The following is a 27,190-nucleotide window of genomic DNA, read 5'->3' as shown; positions in this document are numbered from 1 at the left end:
TTTTTGTGAGACAAGCAGGAGAAATGGATGAATAAAATGAGGATTCTGAAAGGCTTGTAACATAGTGAGAATGTATGAACATTTCTAAACTCTATTGGTTCATTGCAAAATTGCCCAGATGCATATTTGACTGTAGGGACACCCTCCTTCTGTGGGAACTTCACTGGATGGGGTCACTGGGTTTGCCACACTACAGTAATCCATGTGTTCTCAGTAAAAATCTCAGGGATGGTGGGGAAAATCTAAATTCCAATGGGTTTTGGATCACATCCTGAGTGCCAACTGACATGGTACCCTTGACTCTTTTTCAGCACACCAGAAATAGATGTGTATGTGTAGAGTACGTGCTCTTCTGAACAACACAGATTTTGTTGCTGCAGAAGGGTCTGAATTATAAGCAGGAAAATAAACTTATTCCAACACATATTTTTTAAGCAACATGGTGACATTTCTTGCTAAAGCAGTGTGCAGGATGTGACTGCAGCCCAGAGAGGGAAATTATAGTAAAACTCAAGACTGAGCAAGTGAAGGATGGACATTAAATGTTGCACAGTTTTTATTTAGAGAGGCTGCTATTGAACTGCTCTAAAACTCCTTTAATTTTGATGTCCTGCTTGACAAGACTGTACAAAACATGTTTGACATCTCGCCTTAAACTGTTTATGCAAATGGTCATTCCTCCACCCTGAGGGTGTCAGGTTTAAAGTGCTCTGAGGTGAAACAAAATCACCGATCTGACAGTCACTGGGCCCAGCACTCACTGCCCCAATAAAATGTCATTTCAAATATCAGTCTCTGAACAAGAAAACAGTTTGAGAATAAGTTGTTTTCTAGAAGCAAAACCATTGGACTTCATTCTCTGCAAAGGCCTAAGTCAACACTCAACTGTGTTTGTGATGAAGTTAAAGTGCATTGATGGCACACTACAAAGCCATCCTGGCCTTTAACAGAGTTCAGCTGCACTATAAATCCCTTTAAAATAGATTTTTTTTTAAGGAGTGGAAAGGAAAGAAGTTCTGTTTGTAAGGTGTGGGAAGCAGAGCTATTTTAGGCTCAGAACAGCTTATGAAAGTCGATTTTATATGGCAGCAGCTCAGATGATCTCCCTATTTATCCTAAAAAAATGCTGGGCTGAGGTTTTGGCTAAGCCAGTTTTAGGCATTTGTGAACTCTCACCAAAGTGGTGAGTGCATAAATGAATTATTCCTAATTGTCACTTGACCTGCAAGTCACAGATCCATAACAGCTGGAACCTTCTTTCATGTAGCTGAAAAGTGGAAGTGCAGATGACCAAATATGACCAAGCCATCAGGGACCATCTACTTTTCACAGAGCAAAAGCACTTTATTTCTATACTATATTTCTACTTTGTTTCTATTGATTTCCATCATCTAATACGAACACTGCAGTTTCTGGGGGCTTGAGAATCACACAATTTGGTTCATTTCATTATATTTTTAGGAGGCAAATGGGCTGTGGTATCCCTGGGCACCAACTGCGGGAGAATTTGCAGAGTCATACAACGTTCAGTGCCACAGGAATTAATCTGGCCCTCCCTCACCTTCATGTTCTATCTCTGGAGATGCAGAAAAGGCCCTTGCCATGAGCATTTTACCTTGCAGGCAGGATAGGAACATCTACCTCTGAGCTTCACTGTAGTGAATTTATCTTTCCTTTCATTTTGTATTGCTGATTTCAAGTTAACTTCTAGCATTTTTTAAATTTTTTTTTGTGCTGCCACTTTGTGATCTGTGTGCACAATCTAATTTGTTCCAGGCATGGTAATTCTTGTCTTAAATCCTCTCCCTTGTATCTGTTTGTAATAATTTGTGCTTTGTGTCTTGTCAAGCCTCACTATTTGTCCTCTAAAAATGAAGATGGGTTTTATTTATTCTTGGAAAAATGAACAAGCCTTAGACATGAAGGGTATTTTTATGTGGGTAGTTTTCTCAAAGAGAGTGTTTTATTTCTAAGTTTGAATTTGAACACATGAACTTGGAGATTGCCTTAAGAATCCTTAAAAGTTCAAGTTGAAAAACTCCAAACATGAAAATGTTCTGCTTCAAATTTCAAAAGGCAACCTCCCAATATTAGAAAAATCATTGATGATGAAAGAATTTAAACTAGAGGCAATCTATGGAATCTAACCATTAAATATGGCTAGTTTTAAAATCCAACAGTATTCTCACATAAAACACTGTGTAATTTTCATCTTTTTATACACAAATTAGACAGTTTGTATATACAAATAATGGGTCCAGGAAGATTTGATCTACAATCAAGAAATAATTTTATCTATTGTCCACAATATTCGTGTATAGCTTCACATAGAGATTTATACAGTAAATACAGAAATGAAAGAGCAAAACACTGAAAAGTTTTTTCATTTTGATTTTCACCAATAGTACAGCTTGACTGCTGTTGTCTTACAAGAAGAAAACCTGAGAAAGTTGCTGTGACATTAAATAGAATAGGAAGTTGCTGAGTCTAAAAAAAAAAATACATCTGTTCGAAAAGGGCAGCCTATGGTTCTTTTTAAAGTAAAAAAATGTGAGGTTGTGAGATTAAAATAACAAACAGGAAGTCACTTTATACTTAGAAATATGGATTAGAGATTTTTGCAAGTCATATTTTAGCAGATACTTTCAACATCTTTACTGGAAACTATAATTTAAGTTCTGCCAGCTCCTTTTTGGCGCTCGTTCCCACTTGTCTGAGCAGGAAAGCTTCCAGCAGACAAGTGACCTCTAAGACTTCAAAGTTTGTGCCACCATCTGCCTTGTACCCATCTGCAGGGACAGTCAGGAGATTAAATTCTCCTCAACCTTGATGTGCTAAGGAGGAAAACTGTGAAAATGCAATAATGCAGCTTTGGTGAAAGTGTACCTGGTTTGTAGGATACAGCAGAAGAGAGGAAAACCCAATGTTTTCCAAGCCGACCTCTTCCTCATTATAAAATCTTCTTTTACTCATGAAAATTTGTGCCCTTCCCTTGGCCCACAGAGGAAAATGTACAGATATTTTGTTCTGTGACAACAGGGCTTGTTTATACTCCAAGAAAATGAAAGAGTTGAGAATGAAGCGCTATTCTATTAAAAAAATATTTTATGATGCTTCTAATTTGACTCAGATTATTTTGTAAGGGAAAATTTTAGAAAGTTCTTGCTTAGTCTGTGAGGTGCCTGTGCCAAAACTCAAACAAAAATTACTTTTACATGCGGCAGCTTTTTAAACTCAAAACACCACACATTGATTTTGTTATTCTCACTTTGTTGGTGGTGTCTGTTTGGTTTTGGTTGCTTGGTTGATAGATTTTATTGGGGTTTTTTTTCCGTTTTGTCATGACTTTCTTCCATGGATAGGGATTTAATGATGACACCTGCAACCTCCTTTATGTCTGTGCAAGGAAAACCAGGGTGCCTATCAAACATAATGATTCCAGAGTATATTTCTCCTTGAATCCACCATTCCTGCCACTCCCAAGCAGATCAGGGAATGGCAGCAGAGACCCTCGCCAGGAGTTAAACCTCTGTGCACGTGCCAGCACCAGCTGAACCAGGCAGAAAATGGCTCGAGGCTCCGAGTCCCAGGGTCAATTGTCTCCACTCCAAGTCACTTTTCTTTCTTGGAGAAGCATGGAAGCACGCCAAAAAAGTCTCTGGCAAGGCTTAAATGAACAGCAGCTCTCTTACTCGTGGCCTGGGGTTTCCTCAGACAGCAAGGATTCCTGCAGTTCTGCCCAGAAAGTGGCAGAACTCTACTGGGGAGCACCAGGACAGGGTGATGGTGCCTGCCCAGGGGCTCTGGGAGATGCTGCCCTACACAGGAGCAGCTCATCCTGCCCTGGTGCTCTGGAACAGACTTTGCTCTCAGGGGGAAACTGGGATCACCTTCCTGCAGCCTCCCAGTTGAAACTGGGATCACCTCCCTGCAGCTTCCCAGTTGGAGCTGGGATCACCTCCCTGCAGCTTCCCAGTTGGAGCTGGGATCACCTCCCTGCAGCTTCCCAGCTGGAGCTGGGATCTCCTCCCTGCAGCTTCCCAGCTGGAGCTGGGATTGACAGTAAAAGGTTTTAAAATCATAAAATTCGGGGAATTAGAAAGAAGCTAGGCTTAGTGGGGTCCTGGATAAATGTTAAAAATGGACCCTGAAAATGTTAGGCTTTGTGTTTGTCAGATCATGTGAAATTGCACCTGCGTTAAGGAGTATATGATCAATGATATGATTGTTGGATGTGATGATTGTTTAGTAATTAAATATAATTATTGTTTTATGGTAGGAAGAATCATGAGAAACTATGTTAGAAGTTTAAGGGGGGGTCACGAGGAGCCCATGCTTGAATGAAGTCTATGCATACAATAGAACAATATAAGTTTAATAGTTAACATGAAAGTTCTATAACGATAGAATATAAAAACATGTTCATCCCGAACCCATGTCGGAGTCAGATTTGGGTTTGTACCCCTGACACCCAGAGCTCTTCAATAAAAGCACCAGCATATAATCATTCTCATGATTATGTGTTTCTGAAGGCTAGCAGGATCCCCTCCCTGCAGCTTCCCAGGTAATGCAGGGAACTTCCAGCCTGTGGCTCCTGCCCTGCACAGCACCTTGCACTGGAATCCTGGGAGTGTTTTGGCTGAAGTTTTAGGAGAAGCTCAGGAAGGAGAAAGAACCAAGCTGAGCAGATGGGGAGCAGTGGGAAGGTGCATCAGGAGGCTCCTTGGGGAGGGCTGAGGTGGGGCAGCGTGAGAGATGGTCACAGAAGAGTTTGGCACAGATGGTCAGGGGCTGCACTGGTCTCTGGACAAGCACAGTCCAAATTACATATTTAGGTCTTGTTAGGAAGTATTTGTCCCACAGGTGGTGTCTGTACCTGTCTCTGGTAAATGTCAGGATGACATTGTGGTGGATATGTCCATTTTAATCTGTCCTAGCACCTATAGGCTGATTTCAGGGGAACAGGGAATGATAATGCTCATGAAATCAAAGTTGCAATCTACTCAGTGAAACCCTTCCTTGTCACTGTTCTTTAAGAGCATATAGAATATAGAATATTAACTCTTTTTGCAATATTAACTCTTTTGCAATTAATTGCAAGGCTTTTGCAAACTGTTATCTGATGCCATTCAGCCTCTCACTGTCCCTGAGCTGAACACTGAAGAAAGCTTTCCTAAAGATGTTGAGAGAGGACAAATGATTTTTAGAGAGGATTAATCTGTAACTCCAACATGAGCATTTGTGTGTTTGCGGGTCTGGTTCAAAGCCAGTGAACTCATTTAGCTCCCTATCGGTCCCAAGCCAATTATTTTAAAACTAAATTTTAACACTGTTCTATAAATATTGCCCTTTTATTTTCTGGCCCCGTGGATGTGGCAGTGTTTGCTGTTGAGAGGGCTGTCTGATAGGAACAGTGAGTCAGACGGATTTCCTGAGGAGCAACTTCCAGAGGCAGAGGCAGCTTGTGAGGTTTCTCAATTCCCAACAATACCAATTAGATGGTCTCCTGACACAAACAGAGTGCTAAAAGAAAATAACTTTCACTAAAATAACTCCGTGCCTCCTGCCTGGATTTAAAATAAATCACCTTCTTCTTTAAATATGCCAAACCAAACTCATGTGGGCATCGGAAGAGTAAAGTTGCTAATGAGAAAGTCTGTCCTACCCAGCTACTGTGGATACATGCTTGCAGCAAAACTGCAAAAGGGTGAGTTTCATACAGGAGAGAAATGATAGGAGGTGAATAATTTATGATTTGGAAGGCAGGTTCAGAAAGAAGCTTCTTTTCAAAGACTTGCTGATTAAACCACTGCATACTCCTGTAAACCTTTTGTGGTCTAACAGATCACTTTACACTTATAATAATCCTTGCTTTATTAATATGCTTCATTGTTCTTATATTTGGACCTAATTTTAAAAGCAAATTAAGGTTTCTAAGATGAAACTCACTGCCTGAGGCTGTATCTCAATTTCTGGAAAAAAAAAAAACAAAACAAAACAAAACAAAAACAAACAACACATGAGCTAAGCTAACTGATTAAAGAAAATATTTTCATTATGAACCCTCAGGTGCATTCCAGCATGGTGGCCTACTCTGCCAAACACTGCACACCTCCAGGTGTGGTTAGGGCTCTGAAGATAATGTCATTTGTTTGGTTTTGATTTCCTGCTTGGAATGGACAAATAAGCTAGGATGTAACACATGCCAAATTTAAAACTATGAACAAATAACTTAGCACAACAAAAGCAAAGTAATGAAACCCATCCTGTGAAATCTAGTTCAAGAAGAAAGGAGACAGACCCACAGCACGTGGCTGGCTCAAGCCCTCTGCCAAAGCACACAATTTTATTCTGCAGCTTCAAAATAAATATTATACTGCATGAGCATACTTACATCCACCTCGCCTTGGTCAATCACATAGAAGTTGTCTCCCTCATCACCTGGAAGCAAAATACAAAAGGTGATTGTTTCCTGAAGGACTGCCAAGCTATTCAATAACTTCCTGTCCCTGCATTTAATCCTGTACATATTTGCACAGGTTTGTACACCAGATTACTTAGAGAGAGATTAATTTTCTGAAACATCTTTGCTTAATTGCCTTCACAAAGCAAAGTATCGCTATGGTTTCTTGCTATTAATACCTTTCAATTGCATTAATTTATCTCTTTTGATTGATTCAATATTCATTCAGGATAAACACTCAAGAGGTTTTAATATAGCCTAAGGGTAATGAAGTCCTCCCTGACATGCTGCAGGCACGCAGGTAAGTTGCCAAGTGTGATAGCTCTGATACAGCACAATGAGGTGTTGAATATTCCCAACAACCATAAAAATATTTTTCCATCTCTAATTACTCTCAGCTTGCCTGTGCCACCCTTATGCATCCTGAGCTGGGGTTTACTTCCTGACTATCTTCAGTTAAGGAATGAACATTTAAATTTGCAGTGCTGTTTATCTACATTTAACTGTAGCACTTGGAAACCCTGGAGATCCACCAGAGTGGGGTTCTCTGCATGTGTAGCAAGAGACTTGCATCCATGAACTTATCATATAGCTGCACATCTGGAGGCCTTTGGAATATGGCTGATCTTCCCATTAAGCAAAGAGGGTGAAATCTCAAATGGAGAGATGTGAACTAAAAGGCTATACAAACAAATGACAGGAAGAATTACCCTGTTGTATGACTGTTTCTCCTGCGATGTGTGTGACAGGGAACATGGCATCGAATATGTCACTGCAAAAAGAAAAGAAACACTTATTAATAAATCAGACCTATTTCTTATCTTGCCAGTAGACCTACCTTCACTGTTTATTTAGCCTTTGTTAACAGATTTTGCAGAAAAAGGAAAGGAAAACATTAGCTATAACTGGAAAATGAACCCCGGCTCAGCAAGAAATCAAAATAACTTGTTAGGCACAAGCTGTGGTTTAAAACTGAGACTGTGCCTTGGTGTGTGCTGTTTTGAAAGAGCTCCTGAATTAAAAGGAGAAAGGCACCTCTCTTAGAGCAGTGCACAAACTGGCCAGCCTGAGTTCTGTGTTGCCTAAGCAGAGAGATTTCAGATTTTCAGCTGTGATGGGTTTGTGGCCCAGCAGTGACTGCCAGATGCCCAAACGGGAGCTCTCCTCTTCTGAACATCTGGCCTTGCATTTACAAGCAAAACCTGTTCCACAGAGCAGAGCACATTTGGAAAGGTAGTTGGCTCTAAATTAATGCAGCATAAGAGCTGGCAGGAGATTGCACTCACAGTGCAGAAGGGGCCAAACTCTGAAAATCTCAGCGAGTTACTGGTGAGAAGGAATCCAAGCGATGCTGCAGAAAGAGGGAAGCTGCAGAAGAGCCTCGTGCTCATTAATCACAGCTGAATTACACACAATTACACACCTTTCCACATCTTCAGCTCGCTGTCACATCGCCTTAAAAGGCCAGGCAGAGCAGTGGGGATGGGAACACACCCTGCACCAACACTTCGGGCAACGTGCCCAAAGCCAGTCCTTTGTTTATTGAGGGAGACAGCAGGCTCTGTGGAGCCAGGGCTTCCTTTCCCCACATCAGATTTTGGGGAACTTATTTTCAGAAGCGTGAACCACACTGAGACGGGCGCTCCCCACCTCTCTTCCCCTTCCTATGCCTCAGCCTCAAGGGCTAAAGGAAATAGCTCCCCAACAAAAACAAAGGGCAGCAAGAGGGGATTGTTAACTGCTCTCTTCCCTGGTCTGGCCTAGAATGGCCCATCCAGGGACCACTGACGACAGTGGAGAGATGAAACACTTCAGTCTGGAGAGGAGAAAGGACCTCACACACACAGCTACACAAACAGGGAAGAAACCTAAGATCTTCACCAAAACAGGCAGAAGATCAGCCACCAAATCCATAAACCTATGCTACATTTCAATGCCTTATATGGGAAATGCATATTGTAAAATCCCATTATTAGCTTATTTCCTGTTCAGCTGTTCCAGACTTTATTCAGGCTCAGTTCTAGGAAATGTTTCACTCCGAAGTTCAAATTGCTCATGTCTTTCCTCTTCATCAACCTGAATGTTTTTGCTCAGGATCACAGCTCTGCGTCAGCACCATCCCAGCAGGAGAACTGGAGATTTCAAACCAGGCACCTCCTGCAGCACCTGCAAGGGATGCTCAGCCCATGGCCTATATACAACAAAATTATATATTTTACTCCTGTTGTTTTCATCAAGTCCAAGCACAAGAGACTTGAATCCTTGAACTTATCATATGGCTGCACACTTGGAGGCCTTTGGAATATGGTTAATCTTCCCATTAAGCAAAGAGGGTGAAATCTCAAATGGAGAGATGTGAATTAAAGGACCCTAGCAAACACACAGGAGGCCATGTTCTCTGCTGCTCACAATCATGCAGAGCCCATGGATTCCAGTCTCTGTGCTATTCCTACTCACATCCAGGAAACACCTCCACCATGGACACAAAGCCTGCTCTGAGGCATCCTGGAGAAACTTCCTCCTCACTTAATTCTGAGCACCACTGCAAACACGTACAACAGATTATTTTGAAGAGTCTATGGATCTTATTCTTAAATCTATTAAGCTCATTTTTGTGATCTTACTTAGGTTCAGCATTTCTCCACTTCAAGGGATTTCTCAGCTGGCAGGAACCATCTGCCTGGTACAGACAGATCCCTGGTCCCTGTGCCAATGCTCCAGCTGGAACTGGGAGCTGAGGATCCAGTGGGATGGAGAAACAGCCACACAGGTGGGTGCCAAGCTGGAACAGCCCCAGGGGACTTTGTGTCCATGAGGGGAGTCCAGTTGTTGTTCAGCAGCTCAGGGACTGGGAATTCAGTGTGGCAGAGGCTCCTTTGTCTGCCTCTGGTTTCACCTTGGCCGTGCTGGGGCTCCTCACTGAGCTCTGAGAATGGTTCTGCAGCCTGCAGAACATTTACTGAGGAAAAGGCACTCTGTGAGACAGAAAGTCTCCAATGTGATACAGCCAAAAATAGGTACAACACAGTGAATATCAATAACCAAACCAAAATGTGCTGTTTGAGCGAACTTGGAAACTTTTCCTTTTTTTTAATAGAAATACAGAGGAAATAATACCCGCAGTTTCACCCTTTCATCCTTGTGTTAATCCTCTATTTTATTTATAACTCAACAATTGACTGTACAAACAGTGCCCAATAAATTATGTATAGCACTGCACCCTTCTCCAAAATGTTCCACATTTTATTTCTACATAACCTTTTAATTTTATCAGGAAAAAAAACTTCTTTGAAACTCACAGACTAAAAGTTTCATCTAATAGTGTAATGCACCCAACGTCTATTAGCAGAAACAGCATATTTACCCCAATACTCTTTACTCCCAAAAATATGATGAGATGAAATCTTACTCTTAATTCAGTGAAGTCTTAATCTTATTAGGCCAAGACTTGGATTTTTGAATAGCCCTTTGAAGGACATGTCATCAAAAATTATTCTGAAGTACATATGAACACAGAGACATGCAAGGCACCCAAAGTTATGGTGGTGTTGATTTACAACTCCAAAGTAAATGCAGGGCATGTCTTTGATATAAATGTAAGCAATCAGCAATATCACAACTGTCACTGAAAACACACCACCATGTTCCTTTTCTGCTGGAGAATTGCTGCTCTTAATTGATATGGTTTGGCCAAGATCTCTCACAGTGATTAATGAGTTGAAGTGTTTCTGCTTTTGGATGCTCAATTTGAGATTCATTAAACACCCTCAGATCTCCAATGATATGGATCAGCAGGCAGCCCCAAAGTTTCTCAGCCAAGAACTGGGTCTTTCAGAATGGCACCAAAGAAAACCACCCTTCTGGAAATTATCACCTCCTAAAACACTAAATGCTTAAGATCCCTGTAGGAAATCTGGCTTTTGAATCAGTTCAGACTAAGTGTATAATGGGCTTAGAAATTTTTATTCCCTCTATCTTCAGTGTCTGAAATAAACACAAAAATGTCACAAGCATCAATATACCAAAATACTTCAAAAATTTGAAGTATTTGTTCCTGAACCAAGCCAAAATATGAAACTGAAAAAAACCAGACCTATTTTCCATCCCCCCCAATAAAGGTCTGATGCTGGCATATTTAGTTCAAGCCATGTGTTCCTGGGCCTGTACTATGTAGAGAAAACAAGCTTTAAATACTGAATAAGTTGAGTAAGTGGTGCTTGCTAAAGGCATAAACAATACAGCCAAGGCCAAAAATATGGTCTGTTGTTTTTCCCTGTACCACACACTTGTTTATAAGACATCCAAAATCATTCTTTGACCATTACAGCAAAAAACAGCCTTTACAAACACAGTGCTGCAACCATCCCACCACCAATCAGAGACTGGAACTACAGCTCTGCTAAAGTAGGTGCATTTCTACTGTTTGAAGGTTTTTTAAAATAATTATGGCCAAACACATGCAAATACATTCCTAACAATCAATTATTTTCTTTTTCAAGCACAAGCAGGTTTTCTTCCAGCACAAACAGAAAGCCAGAAAATCAGTAGTTAAGTCTCCAAACGTTGAACTACCATGATTTCATCTTCTGTCTGAGCTGCAGCACCAAGAACACAGCAGCCTCTGTCTCCTGCCCCTGCACTGTTGACACTGACCGTGCTGGCAATGCTGTGTGCGCAACTGATATGGAAATGGTTTGATTTTCTGCCAGGATTTTTATGATTGTGCTGTAAATGAGAACCGCTCAGAGGGATTTCTTCATTTTGTTGACCACGTATCATTTGCCCTCTTTCCAGATGACTTATTCAGGTGGCAGATGAAGAAAATAGGGCACCAGTTCTGGTATCTGAGCTGTTGTTTTGTGAGGCTGCAACCAAGAGAGCTGTGCTGCACCCAGCGTGTCCTGGGCTCAGCATCAGCACTTGGAGGGCCCTTTTTCACCCTCTCCACAGCCAAAGATTTTGACAGGCTTTGCAGTTTTTTCAAGCCTTCCCCACCTCCTCCCAGAAGATCTGTGTCTGGTTGCTCGTGGCTCTTGGGAGCCAAGCCTTTGTTCCAACCAGAAGGGATCAGGGGCAATTTTTTGTGCAGCTGCAGGTGGGACTGTATGCACCCAAATATCCATGCTTAGATCCAAAGGGAGACACTGGCAGGACATTTTTCCAGGGATATTTCTGCCCCTTGAATTCTTTGCAACCTTTTCGATGGTATCACTCAAAAACAAATCACAAGAGAAGATTGTGAGCAGCAGAGAACATACAGGGAGCAGTGAACTAATCCAGCAAAGTGAAACCAAGAAATGCGTTTAGACATGAAATCTCTATCTATTCAATCAAAAAATACCAGCTGTCTGCTTAGGGAATATCAAAATTTAGAAGGCTTTTTTTATAAAGGTCAAAGATATCAAAGGCTTGCAGCAAGTTTTAACACATAAAGTGTCTTCCATGAGTGTACATGGAATTGCAAACAACTGCAATCAGATCTGGAATCACAGGGGCTGATCCTCTGCTCTCTGGTATCTCTGATGACTCCTGGCCACCTGGCCAGGTTGAGCAAATTCCCTTCTGATGCCAAGAAGGCAAACTGCACTCAAACCAGTGAGACTGCACCTATTTAGATCAGAAAAGGATCTATCACAGTGATTGCAGAGTAAATATAATGAAACACTTTGCTGGTTTAATTCAGTAGCATTTTATGGACCCCATTTGCCAAGAAGTAAATGCCTGTGCTAGGAGGAAGCCAGTGGAGAAGGCAGGGCCAAGGGGTTCTCTTTCTCACGAGAAAAAGTGAGTGATAAAAATAAATCATCTCATCTGCTTTTACACCGAGGCCTCTTGGAGTTGACGTAGAATAGGAGATAGAAAAAAAAAATAAAAATGATGTGCACTGTGGGTAATATAGCACAGGCAATAGGCAACTGAGAAGAAGCTTGTTAAAACAAAACGAGAGAAAGATAATTCCAAGCACTTTCAGAACCAGACCATGGCAATGGCCAAAATAGGGAAACTATGTAAGACAATTTATCAGTTTCACAATCAGATTTCTTTCCAGCCCTTGCTGTGCTGAATGCATTGCAGGGAAGGAAAAATGGAAGAGACAAAATGTATACGTGTTAGGCAGAAATGGAAAATCCTCACTGTACCTGCAGGTTATAATTTGTCAAGAGTTCAATCAGAAAAATTTCATTGTGCAGGCAGCCTCAGAAAGCCTTCAGTGTTTGTGCTATGCAGTTTTTCCTTCTTTCGCTACGTCTTTAACAAAACAAAGCCAGCCCTGTGTTGTTGAGGACAGCTTTAAAAGATATGGAGCTGTTCTGGCATAATTCAACAAAAGACATGCAACATTTTCTCGGAATGAGGCTGCCCTAGAAGCAAGATTCAAGTATTTTAAACCTTTCCTACTTACATACCTTTAAAGTTTAGTAAACACAGTTCATAGTAACCCCACCTCCCTTTAGCTGGAGCTTTGGGTACTATTTTAAGATTTCTAAACTGGGGGGGAGGATAGGAGGTGGGGCTGTATGGGGTCTTCTTATGTACTTCTGAGATTTTCATATGATTCATTTCCTGAAAAGACAACATCTTTCTAGCAATTGTTCTAACAACAGCTCCTCCTACTCTGTAAGGATGAAGAGCACAAAATTTAAACCAGACTGGCTTCAATAAACATCTGTACAGTGAGGGAATAAACACAGTACTTTACCACTGAATTAATTGCAAGGGTCTCTGCTATGTGTAAGTACAAGGTTCCAAATCCATACTCCTTCTTCCTAGGAATGCTGCAAGTCCTTGCTAATGTACAATACTGGAACCACCAGGAGTCATTACTATGATTTACTGACTACTGAGAATAAAAGCATTGCAACCAGGTAAAAGAAAAGAATTCCTTTTTAGAGGTATTTAAAATTAACAGCCCTGAGGTTACAATTGCTATAATCAAATATGTGGTGTGGCAGGCTTGTACCTAAGAAAGAGTCAGTACTGAAGCCTTAACAAAAACATTACCCATCTGCTTCTGTTAATTTCTTTTCCTGTTAGGGCAGCAACAAATTAATTATAGCAGCATCCAAAGTTATTAACAATTTAGAGTATTTAATTACTTCATTATAATGGCTGATGATTAGTTACTATTACAATTAAGACATGCATTGATTTTACCATAATGATCATAAAAATTGGACATGAGAGGACATTGTGAATGGTAGGTTAACACTAAAGTCCATGTCTAATTCCATAACATGCACTGAGTCACAGGTCTACATAACTAACAGACATATGAAACAGAAAGAAATAAAAATTTATCATCTTCTATTTCTGTGAAGTATTTCCATTTTTACTGTTTTATGAAGTCCCTTTATAGGTTCATTAATTATGACACCAAATGAACAGAGTACAGCTTTATGGGCAGAGCATCAATTCATTTTACAGGCCCTGCACATCTACGTGCCAATGGGTCACATCATCCTCCACATGTTAGCAGCAGCTTCCAGAGAGAGCTTCTGCAGGGATCTTCATCTGGAAAGCTCTCTGCCATGGACTACTGCAATGAGAGGTAAAAAAGGGGGACAAACAACATGGCTCAAGGACAGGCCCTGCTTTGGCCTCTTTTCCTCTTACCCACCCCTAGAATTATCACCTCATTGAGATCTCACTGCCAAGCCTTGCTTGTACCACACTTGTCCCAGAGGCAGGGCTTGGTGGGAATATAACTCAGGTCCCCTTCTTGCCATCAGCTCCCCCTAAGCTTTCCCAAAGCTGAGGGAAGACCCAGGGCTCCCTCAGCACCCCCAGGCCCATCCCCACCTGCCCAAGGAGCCCTGTGGCAGAGCAGCACTGGGGGCTGGGGCAGAGGAGGAGCCTTGCACTGTGTGGATGCTCAGCCCCATCCCAGCTGTGCCCAAAGCCAGGCTCAGGCACAGGGCAGCCATTTGGGCAGCCCCAGCTCCCCAGAGTCCTTCACAGTAGACCAGATCCATAGGTTTCAATAATCTGCACTTCAAGAGCAACTGCAGGCTGGGCTGTACCTCCAGGACTGCAGCCAGCAGCTGAAGGAATTGATTTTCTCCCTCTTGGACAGCCTGGAGTACCATTTTGGGTACCACTTTTGGGCTCCCCCACACCAGAAAGACACTGACAAACTGGAATACCATTTTGGGTACCAGTTTTGGGCTCCTCCACACCCAAAGACACTGAAAACTGGAGCAAATCCACAGAGGCCATCAAAATGGCCTGGAGCATGGAGCATGTCCAGGGCATGGAGCATAGAGCATATGAAGAGAAGGGGGAGAGCTGTGTTTGGTCTCTCTGACAACAGGATCAGGGAGATCTCACTGCTCTTAGGACAACAGGCACAAATGGGAACGGAGGAAATTACCACCTGATCAAGAGGGGGAAAAAAACCTCCCGATGAGGGTGGTCAGGGCCTGAAGAGGGGCCCAGGGAAGGGGATTGTTTCCAAGCCGGGCGAGGCCCTGGGTGAGAGCAGCCAGCTCCGAGCAGCCTGGCTGTGAGCAGGAGCAGGGAGCAGCAGCGATGTCTGTCTGTCTGTCTGTCTGTCTGTCTGTCCACCTGCCGGGAGCCGGGCCTGGCGCGGAGCTGCTCCCAGAGGGAGGGATGAGGTGGTCCCAGCTCCCAGCCCAGCCGCAGACACGGGGGAGGCAGGGCAGAGTGAGTCAGGGGCCAGCTGGAGCAAATCCCATGCATAATGCACGGAAAATATGCTCTCTGTGCACTGGAGGAGGAATATCTGCCCTTCTGCGTGAATAATTGCACAGAGGCCGGGTCCCAGCTTCCCATCACCAACAGCACTGCTCACCAACAATGCCTGTGCATACCAGGAGGCCTGCAGGAGGAATTGGGCAACACAATTTTTCTCAGGAAAAAAAAACAGTTTGGTGAAACTGAATATTCCTGTCAAAAATGGCTGATGCCATTTTCCCATTTAAAATGCTTCAAAAGTTTAGAAACTGTCTAATTGTCCTACTGTGATAACTCCAGATCTACTTTTCACAATGAAATTACTTCAAAATAGCATTTCTTAGTGAAAAGCTAAAATCAAAAGAAGACATTGTTGATTTCAGTTGAATATAATCACATTTGTTCTCTTGTTTTCTGTGTGTGAGCATTCTCAAGATTTTCATCTTGGAACTAGGATTCAAAATGAGGGATGAATTTAAATGCCAAAAGGAAAACCAAAAAGCAAAAAAACAAAAGTCTAGAGGAGCTTGGGTCAATAAAATACACTTTATAGCTAATAAAATGTACAAGTATTTTTATATATATATATATGGAGGTATAAAGAAACACAAATACTAAACTGCACAGGCTTCTTTCTGTTTTAGTAGGTACAGTGCAGTGCTTAGGAACTCTTTCCTTAGCCTGCAGGTACTGGATCTAATGCAAAGACAGAGACATTTATGGAGATTATACACTGTAAAAACACAGCACTGCTGCAAGCACACTCTGCTGAAAGTTTTATCTTGAGAAGTCCCCAAATGCATCATTATTTGAAGCAGAAAAGGGCGCAGTAACAAATTCAAAGTTGTTATTTGTATGCATGGGCATCATAGAAGTGACCCAGGGAAAGGCTCAGCACAACAACAAACCATGGACTTCAGACCAAATTCATGGTCTGGTGTCACTAAAATGAGATTGGAGTGTTTGAGCTGACTGAACACAAGAATGGACCTTTAAGTCTCACACAAGTTTATGGTTTTTCATTTTCCCCACAATTAATTACTTTCTCAAAATTCTGGAAAAGCAATGGATGATACCATGCTGAAAATATAAATATTTTTACTTAATACTTGAACAAATAAGTGTTTTAACTTAGTAACTGAAAAAAAATTGCTGCTGGTTGGACTGGAACACCCCACCACAAGAGTAACCATCACCCCCAAAACAAGGCTCTGTTGTTAATATGAAGCAAATTCCACCAGTGATAAAGGGCAACCACAACAAAGCCCCCATATCTGAACAATTTATTTCCTTCTGGTGCTTTTAAATCCCTTCACTCTTTAATTTCAAGCTCCCTCTTCTGGACTATCCCAATGAAGCTGGAGAGTCACTGTGCACTCCCATCCTGGCTCCAGCAGCCAGGTGACACAGCTGAGGAAGCCCTGGGCAGGTGGCACTGACAGAGGTGATCCCTGTGGCCAAATCATGGCTGCTACAGCTGAAGTGATCTGAAAATATAACAGAATATGCTGAGATTTCAAAGGCTGCCAGAGGGCTGCAATTGGAAATGCACTATTATGTGACCTCTTGGAGCAGATGATGGTGGAGATGTCCCTCAACACAGGTACATGGAAAATGTATCCCTGAGGATATCCCTGCATAGGGATATAGACATTATTCTCAATAAGAAACTGTAACAAATCCTATTTCACATGTACATAAGTAAATATGAACAAAATCATGCTATGCATATGACCTTACAGTTCACATTTTCCAGTGAAGAGGAACATAAGAGGAACATCTTCCCCCCCAACAGTAATAGCTTTTTTTGTTTTGCCTTTAATACTGAGGACATTAATGAAAATGAAGTTATATATACATTTGTGTATGTATATATATATACACACATATATATGTATATATATATATATATATTTATGTATGTATATATGTATATATATGCATTTACAGTTTTTTACATCCCTATGATTAGAAAATTGTTGCCAGAGAAAGTTTTATTCTAATAATTCACCCAATTTTTCTATTCAGAACATGGTTACACACAAACCACACAAACTGGCGTGGTTGTGGAACTTGGACATGAACATGATATCAATCTACTTACTTTTCTTCCCCCCCATTTTCTGAAGGAATCACTTTTAACAGTTTTCTATAAATATAGGAAAATTAAATTGTATTTGATAATTGCAATTGTTCCTTCAAATTATATACTTACTGCTCCTACACACTATTTTTATGACTATAGCTTGTGAGCCTTGAGTGTCACAAGACAGCACCTCTGCCTGGCAACTGTATCAGCACAAAAATAGATAAGAACTATCAGGTATTAGGCTAAAATCTTTCTGCTTCCACACCTGGTGGTCCTTGTCATTAACACAAAAATCAGAATACTGCAAGGATGCTAAAGATGTTAAAGAATAACACAATGCTAAAAAAGGATAAGGTGCTCAATATAAGTGCAGTGAGAGGGGGTTTGTTCATGCACAGTAATTTAGTTGGAATTAATAAGGAAATATATTAATAATAAAAATAAATAATAATAAATTGTAATAAATTATAAATAATAATATTATTAATAATAGTAGTAATAATAATAGTAATAATAATAAATTCCTTTGTAATTCTGATAATATCAATATATGGGGCCACTGGAACAGCTTGGGAGCAGTGAGAGAGCAAAGCCAAGCTCTGCATGTAGCTCTGAGTCCCTGAGTGGTGCCTGCTGCCAGTCAGGAACGTGTCCTGTAACTAATCACAGAGTGTTTGACACGTGTCTGCCCTGGCTGACAAGCTCAGAGCACTGGGCTGCAGCCATCTCCCACATCTTGCTTAATTAATTTCCATCCCTGTTGTGTGCTCCCACACCTGCAGATATCAAACAGCTGCCTAGAATAAAAACATTTTAACCTGTGTTAGCAGATAGGGTTCAATTTAGTTTATAATTGGATTGGTAAATGAAATCATTATAAAATAGCTGATAAAGGTTCTCGGGAATGAGTCAGAATGGTTTTTTGAAAGTGTGTAAATCTAGTGTTAAAGAGCTGATGAATAAAATTCACATCTAACGAAAAACCACATGTCCACAAGCACTTGCTTTTCTATTTGCATATCTATTATAGCTTACAGACATGTGCAAACTCATACACCCACACATTTTCCTTATGTTTTCCTGAAGTTCATCATTACTCCCCTTCATCTCTGATTCACAGCATTTCCGAGATAGAATCTTCTACAATAAAACGAACTGGAGATAAAATTTCATCAGACAACAAATGCTTCTTTTGTAGGAGTTCTGAGTGAACTATAGCAATTAAGCAGTTCCATTTTTTACAGCTCCACTATAATTCAAAGAAGGAGAAAACAGAGGTTGATTAGATCAGACAAAACATGCATGTTTCCTTAAGTGGTCTGTGTTTGCAGGGCTCCAAAGGAAAAGGAGATTTTTAAGCATGAAAAGCTTAAATCTGTAGATGCACAAACACAGACCTAAGGGCACACTTTCCTCATACCTATGGAAATAAATTCAGACCTTACATTGCTTCATTCCATCTTTCTCAGTAATTTTCTTCCCAAGTCTTCACTAACCACTGCAATGTACATCAAAGACATCTTGAAGAGTCCCAGCAATATCCCTGGCAGCAACACCTGCTCCTTCCAGCCTCCCAGCACCCATTTCCCAGCAGTTCAGGGTGCTTTTCAAACCTGCCCAGCAGACTCTGCACTCACCTCCTTATTCTGCACTCTGCCACAACCATCACAAAAATCACGAGTGCCCAGTGCTCAATTCTGCAATGTGCACAACCCTGCTTCCATCTCTCCACAGTGAGAGCAGATCTGGAAATCTCAGCTGTGCTGGGCTTTCATTAGCATAGCTGGGATGGGAGAGGGGGAAAAGCAATATATGGCTTCCTGCATATCTGCAGGACATTTTTTAAATGCCTGGTTGAAAGGGGACATGAAGAATTCGCTGGGCAGTCACTGGGTCAGAATTAACCCAAATCTTTGTGGTCGCTCTTAGCCCAAACCTTCAAACACCTTTGCTTACCTCTGCTAATTCCATGTTTGCTCTCATGCTGGTATAGTTTTGAAGCAATTTCTCAGCAGAAAGAATTCCATTTTATGGCATTAAATAAACCTAGCCTTGAAACAATTTGTGAAAAAATAAACCTGCAGGAGTACATTATCACACAACTCATGTTGCTTCCTCCCAACTAAACAACCCTCCCAGTTTACAGATTTCTGTTTAATTTGGCCTCTGGCATGACAGAAAGGATTTTTTTGCCCATTTACACAACTCTATGAATCAAAGGTTGACAACAGTGAGCAGCTCCTCAGTCTGACTCGGAGGCATGCACCCAACACAAGCCAAGTGCTGTACTTGCTCCATCAGCTCTCCTGCACACACATCCCCCCCAAAGACCTGATGGATCAGCAGCTCTAATTGCTCTGAATCTTGAATCCTGGCTCTGTTTGCTGCTCTGAACTGCTCCAAGCACCTTAAAATACTCTGAGAACTGATTTAGGTTAGGTTTAAAAAATAGTTTTAAAATAAATAGATTTTGCTGTTTAAGGAACATACCTCCGCTGATTTAAATAGATTTTTTTAATGTAGGGCAAGCAGGCTTTATCTCTGTTGATAAGAAATTCCAATATACAATAAAGAAATGAAGCAGAAATTTCTATACTAAAGCCCACTTAAAAATAAATCCAATTAAAGGGAATAAATAGGACAAGAGAACAACTAATTCCTTGTCTTTGCTTCCCTTCAAGGAATATTCATATAAATCCCTGGTCTGACATTTATGCTGTTTCATGTGACAGGGATCAGAATTCTCCATAGCACAATGTTTTTAAACCATTTACTGCAGCAGCACCTTTATAACTAATAATAAAAACCTCTCCACATGCACAGAACATTTTCTATAGGCTCACAAAGGGTTTAACCCTGCAAGCTTTTATCTGTGTGAACAGTCAGCACTCTAAGTTGGGATAAAAGGAGTAATTTAATGAAAAGGGGGTGGCAGGATCAGGGATTGGGGGTGAGAATGTTCTGGGATGAGCATCTCTCTTATCTGTGCTGGTGAAGTGGTTTGTGATCACGAGCATTTTATGTGTGCTTTGTGGTGCAGTAACAATAATAACAAGGAAAATCTTGAGCTTGGTGCCTGAATTAAGTTAATGCCCTGGAGCCTTCAGAGTGCTTTATTTTAAAGAGAGGATTTCACAACTCAGGGGCCAAATCATTGCCTTCTCTACCTGTTCCTGTGGCCAGAGGAGGTGGGAAGAGGTCATAAACATTTAGACTCCACTTTGAATCTCACTTTTATGGGAAGGACATCAGGTGGGACCCAGCCACGCCTGAATGGCTCAAGGTAACATTTGTATGCAGTGTTCCTGCTCAAATATCCGGGCAAAAAAAGGTCAATGCCTGCATGTGCTGAGGGACACAGCCCAGAGAGATCCAGAGAGCAACACTCCTTTGGGACATTCAGTGTGAATCTAGACTGAGATGTTATCACAAATCAAATCAAATGCAATTAAAAAGGAAACATTTAATAAGGACACTGCAGAGAAATTTCACTCGTCGAGGGTCAAAAGAGAGGGGAGGTGGAAGGAGGCAAAAAGCACTTCTTAAATGGAGGAGATAAAGATGGTAGGAGATAAAAAGGTCAGACTAGGTGGTCTAAAGGTCCCTGTTAACCCCAAACTCAGTGACAGATACAGAAAAGCAAACACTTGATCTCAGAAAGATTTGCTCATGCAAAGAATGTCTTGAAAATCTCCCAGAAGAGAGGCAGCAATCAAAGCAATGCTTGGACCCTGGTAGTGGGTAAATATGTGATGAACCACACAGATATACAGGGATCATCCCTCCCCACTGGAAACAGCAACTTGCACTCACATTCCTGAGATTCTCCTCAAAAAACACTCTCTGCAACACCTCATCAGGAATATCAGACATTATTATAAAAATCTTACAGGAATAAGCAACTGACAAATAAACTGCTGATGTGCTATAGGATTGGTAACACTAGGTTGACTTTAAAAAATAGACTAATACATGCAAAGGTCACTAAAATATTTATATTAATGATGGAGCTGAACACTAAGCAGATATTGACTTCTGTTAAGGTGAACCTCAAGATTTATTGGCCTAAGAGGTAAACATTGACTGGGATAAATCCAAGGTCAATATTTACTACAAAGGACAATAAATCTTGGTGGCCCATGAAACATGAAATAAATACATATATATGTATATATACACATTCATAGACACAAGCATACCTACTGATATTTACACAAATGATCATCAATTTCATCTTTTACATCTTGTTCCCCTAATTATTCCAGAGAGAACCAATGAGCAATTATGAAACAGTGCTAAGAGGCATCTATTTGTGTACGTTTGCACGGGTGATATCTTGGGGTGACATTTCTGCTTCTCCAAGTGACTCCTTTGCCCACTGAGCCAGGTGAAAGAAAAGCCACAAAGGGAAATCAAATTAACTCTCCTATTTCCATCTTAGCCTGAGAACCCTTGCTTGTAACTCCAGAAGCAGAGCAGCAAAGCAGCCTGAATAATTGTCAAGCTCTGGATTTATCAGCCAGAAAGATTTCTGATGGAGCTGCTCTGAATTCAGTGTACCTGCAGCTAAGGTCAAGTTTCTTCCCACCCAGGACAAGCACAGGAGGGGAACACGTGGATATTCTGGAAGTGTTTTAACAAGAGGCACTTTTACTGGAGCTGTGGTCAATTTTGTGTAAGCTCAGAACAAAGATGTATCAATCAAATGGAGCAAAATAAATAAATAAGAGCATTGGATGACTTTCAGAGTTATAGGCTTTTTCCTTGAACTAGAAAAGCAAATAAATTTAACAGGGGTGCTGACAAAAGTAGACCTTCTTCCTCCAAACATTATACAAGATCTAAGCCAAAAGGAAACAGATGACTTTGTGTGTTTGTAGGAAGTGATTAGAGAAGATAGAACTTAATTTATTAAGATGGGAGATGGTGATTCTTTTGTTGACTTTTCAGGTCAAGTGTTAAAACCTCCTGCAAATAAGGCAGTAGAGACACTACAACTGAGCCTTAGTGGGTCAGGGGATCAGGCTCTTTGATACTCGGGGTTTTTCTTGTTCTTTGAGCAATTGTTTTGGGAAGCCAAGTGAGAGAAATCTGCACTCCTTGCCTGGGCTTTCCTGGTGGCCCCTTCTCTGCCCATTGCACCAGTTTGGGCAGCTAGGGGCTGGTCTGGTCCAGCCTACACCTAAAGTGCCAATGCTGGGCACTGCCCAAAGCCAAGGGCTGACAGAGCAGGCTAAAAAGAATATAGAAAAAAAGGAAAAATAGGGTAAAATAATACATTTAAAAAAAAAAAAAAAGGAAGAAAAGACAGAAGAAAGTGCTTGAAAATAAGTATTTCATTTATCTACCAGCCTGACAAGTCCCAGGCCGGAATGTGGTGCTGCACAGGCAATGCTGGCCACTGGGTTTGCAGGAAGGAAGGGCAATTAGAAGCTCTGGGCAGGAAAAGGCCTGTTAGCACTCTTACCTTTAACTTAATCTTTAATCTCCTCCTATGCCTCCAACTTGTCACCACAGGCATTAATCACCTTGCAGGTCTTATAGGCAGCTCAGGCTCATTTATATTATTTGTTTCAATGGGCTCTCTCATGCCATCAGTGCTGAGCAGTGAGTGGATGGTTCTGCCCTTATTTCCTGCTGGCTGCTTTGGTCCATCAAAGCCATGTGGTTTATTTTCCCACAGGTTTCCTAAGGCTACAGCACAGCCACAGGTTTCAGTGATCATATCACAGTTGACCTCTTAGAGACAGTCCTCCAGCATAACCCATGAAATATTATTGCTCTGAATATTTTAGAAGCCTCTGAACTCTCATTAATGTGAACACTTTGTATTTCACTGAATTTTATTAATGTTCTTAGTAATTCAAGGAATGGCAGAACGGCTGCACTCTTAAGAAGGATTTATTTGTTAGCTTGCAAAGAAAGGAAAAGCCATTTTCAACTATAGCAAAATTGGAACATGAAAAATAATAAACTGACAAGAAAAAGACAAAATGTCTTTGTACTCTGTCTTCTAAATCCAGATGAGATCTCAGGCTAAGTGTTCTCTCGACAGACAGAATCACTATATAAAACTTATAGCCAAGATTTTTAAAATTAGAAGCCAAAAATCCACATTTATGGGTTTTCAGAAGAACTGATAATTTCAGAATAGTCCTGTTCAGGAAAAATATGATGCCAAAATGGGCTCAATTAGTTAAGCACAACAGCTCTCTCCTTTGAGGAGAATCTGTGTCCAGAACAGGGAGATTTTGTTTCTTGCAAACTATTTACCCCTCTAAGGATGCTCTAAAAGGGGCTTTCAGTGAATGGTGATAGCAATTACAATATTCAGAATATTTACATTTAATGTCACTTTCCCTTTGAAGTAGTGCCAAAAAATTCCCTTAAAAATTGTGGTCTGAAAGCTACTGAGAAGATCCAACTAGGAATTCTTAATGTAATACCATATATATTTTATATGGTGAACTCATGTATATGCCAAAACATTTTATATGGTAATTATTTCACAGCATGCAAAATTGTGAGGAAATAACGAGGAAAGTTTCGGAGGAGATTTTAAGAGAAGTGGTGACTCAGTGACCTGCTGGGGGAAAAAATGGAAAAGCATAAACCGCTTTCAGTTTCATTTGTTTTAATTAGAAATAGAAATTTCTCAAAAACACTGTGTATTCCACTGGGACTTTGAGGGGAAGACAGCCTAGTTTTTAATTTTCATGCAATTGAAAATTAAATTTTTCAGACATTCCCACAATCTGAAATTCTCATTGTGAAAGGCTCAGGAAGGTATATTTTTCCTGATGTGAAATGAGGAGTGCAGCACAAATGTCTGACCTTTTTTTAATCAACTCAGAAAAGACTGCATTAAAAGGCACTTGGCTCCTCATCTTTGATGTCTGCACATTGATGTCACCTCAAGGTAACCTGGGCAGCTGTAGATTCACCATTAGTCCAACCTCGACCATGCAAGGTTTGAAAACAAATTTTTAAGTCAGGAATAATGAAAGTCAGAGAGGTAATTGGAAAATGAGGCACACTGGAATATCTGCTTTATTTGATAACTGATATTCTACAGCAAATCAATCAATCAATTCTTTAAGCAAGCAGGTTCAGTGCTAAGAGGCAAGCTGCTGGTTAAAATGGGAAAGTTGATTAGGAAGAAGAACCATAACATGTTTAAGGCAATAATTTAAGGTAGATTAACAACAGTTGATATTGGAAGTGGAAGAACAAACCCAGAGGACATTTTATTAAGGATATTTCAAGGCCCAGTCCTGACCGGTGGAGATGCTGTGTTCAGATGGATTGCACAGAGGATGCTTTTGATGACTGAAGTAATAAAGTTAGAATGAAATTCAGTAATCTAACATGAAAGGCCATGCATGTTGGAGTTACAGCAACAATTTCTGCTTTAATCTGAATTCATTAAACCACTGGGTAGCTGCAAGCCACCCTTTTTAGCCCTGGCTGGGAAGAAGGCAAACTCACCCTACATCAGTTCAAAGTGGTGAGCAAGGAAGGGTTAATGCCATTGTAAAAAGCTCTTCTGTAAATTATCTCACTTCAATACTGGGCACAATTATCACCAACCATGTGCAAAAGAAATGGAGAAACAAGATGCATTTGATTCAAAAAAGATGCAGAAAAAGGTATTCTGGGGTGATATGGGTAATGAAGAGTCTATAATTTATAAAAGAAGAAAAGAGAATCAATCATTTACTGCAGTAAAATAAGTAAAGACCAGATATAATTTTAATTTATGAATACATAGCGATGAAAGGGAAGGGTTAGGCTGAACAAGAGTTGAAAAGGAGTTACTTTAACTGATGGGCAATGAGGCCATGAAAAATCAACACATATAAACATTTAGGCTGGAAGTGAGATGCTCTCTTGCCATGGGAGAAGTAATATGCAGCAGCTTTCCAGCAACTGCAGCCCAATAAACAGGAAAAAACAGAAACATCTCCATTTGGGTTATATGAGGGATCATATGACTGGGCTTTTATGCAGTTATCAGATGGCTGAACTCAGTGACTCAAGAGAACCCTTTCAGATTGCATTTCCAAGGACAAGCAGGAAGATGTTTCCTAGCAGGACAATGAAGAGTAAAACAAGTGCAGGATGACAGTCAGAGAAACCACACTGATTCCTGACTGAAGCCCATCCTTGTAACCCAGACAAAATAGCTGGGAACCTCATCAGACTCGCTCCTCCCGACTTTTTAAAGGATGAGAGGCAGTGCCAAACACTGCAAACAATAAGGTCTTGCCTTTATAAACAAGCTTTGGTATCAGTGGATATAAAGCAGAGCCTTGGCCATGTGCTGAGCATTCCTGCTGGACTGGCACCAGCGCTCTGCCCTGGCTCAGGGGAAGGTGACGGGGTCAGCAATGAGACATCTCCTGCTCCAAAAACACCCTCCCAACCCTGCCACTGGTGCCTTTCAGAAACCACCTCCTCCACAGCCTCAATCTGCCTTGTTTTGGAGGTTTTCAGGCATCCTCTAGTTCCAGTTAGAGCTGATGATCTGTCTCAGTGTGTGTGCTGAGGAGAATTAGGGACTCTGAGGAGCTGTGTGGAGTTCAGGCTCTTGGCACAGCCATGGGTAATGCTCTGTGTCCTGGTACATACTGGGAACAGATTGTCTGAGTCTGCTGCAAGAATTTCATTGTTAAAGATGTAGCCTGGGACTGCCTTTCCCCCAAACATCCTTCTTCAGCCTTTAATCTCTCTGCTAATAAATGTTATTTTTACACTGCTCTAGTCTTCTCCATATTTTGCACGTTCTCACCAGAGATACAGCCAGCCTTTATCCAGACAAACATGCTGGATAGACAGGGGATAATTGGAAAACATCAGTACCAGTGGGACAGCAAGAAAAAAACATGCCATCCCCAAATAATGCTATCACCCCCATAACTTCTGAATTTTCCCCCTAAAATTGGCACACCCAAGGTGGCACAGCCCAGCACCATGCTGGCTGAAATGCAGAACAAACCAGAGCCACTTGCCACAAAGTGTTTCCTCAGCTTCAGCTAATGGGATGATTAAACCAAAACAGAGCTGCAGATGAACACAGCAACTGGTGAAGGCACCGGGTGACCCAAGCGAGCCCAGAGGGAAGGCAGATGTTTGGGTACTGGAATGAGCAGTGTGAGATCATTAACACCCAGCTGAGGGATCACAAGAAAGGCAGAGGAAGTCTCTGAGCTCTCCTGTTTCTTCCTTTCACCGGCCTGAAGGCCGGACAGAAACACGGGCATGTGTGAGGGAGTGTGAGCTATTTTAACAAAAACATTTCATCCATCCCTAAATATGGTCACAAGATTTTAGATACTTGGCTTACTCTTAAACAGTAAGATTCTGAATTATCTCCAACTGTGTAGGCTGTAAAAGAAAATGCATAAACCAGCAATCCTGCAAACTCCCTAGAAACGTATTCCCTGCCAGTTTCTTCTCTGTAGCTGTTATATTAATCAGTGTCTTAAGGAATTAGAATGCCCTGTGATTATATCTCTTTCAAACCTAATGAGCACTGCTTTGCAATTAACTTCAACTCACTCTCCTTAATGTCATTATCTATCATCTAGAGCTTTGAAACACACCAGAGAAAAATGCCAGAATTATGGCTCCGTGTGTATGGGCTGCACTTTCCTTCCAGTGAGCAAACATCAGTATTTCAGTGGCATCTTGGTTACTCTCTAAAGATTTCTAACCCAAATGGAAAAAATGTGAAAAGATCAGCTGTTCTCAAAAATATTGCCAGAAAAACACATTCAGGGGATTTTGCCTGAATCAGAACTCAAATCATTTTCCAGAATCTGACCCTTAACAAAAACTCAAGAGATCAGATTTCAGGCCTCAGTTTTGTATCTTACCAGATAATCACATACAAGTTCATCTTTCAAAGCAACTTAGATGCACAAGTGTGTGAGTGTGAATGT

The 27,190-nt window shown here is 41.1% G+C and overlaps 1 protein-coding gene across 1 annotated transcript in view; it reads right to left on the bottom strand.

Moving 5' to 3' along the window:
• Positions 1-27,190, bottom strand: part of PRKAR1B (protein kinase cAMP-dependent type I regulatory subunit beta) — a 93,764-nt gene that overhangs the window by 33,985 nt on the left and 32,589 nt on the right. Inside the window, exons 5-6 of the mRNA XM_059484288.1 lie at positions 7,174-7,235; positions 6,395-6,441 (exon numbers count right to left, since the gene is read on the bottom strand). Coding sequence (XP_059340271.1) covers positions 6,395-6,441; positions 7,174-7,235 — 109 coding nt within the window. The remainder of the gene's footprint in view (positions 1-6,394; positions 6,442-7,173; positions 7,236-27,190) is intronic.

Source organism: Ammospiza nelsoni, chromosome 17 (genome assembly GCF_027579445.1).
Source record: "Ammospiza nelsoni isolate bAmmNel1 chromosome 17, bAmmNel1.pri, whole genome shotgun sequence".
Classification (NCBI taxonomy): Eukaryota; Metazoa; Chordata; class Aves; order Passeriformes; family Passerellidae; genus Ammospiza; species Ammospiza nelsoni.
Note: the sequence above shows the minus strand (reverse complement) of the source record. Positions and strands in the feature narration are given on the sequence as shown.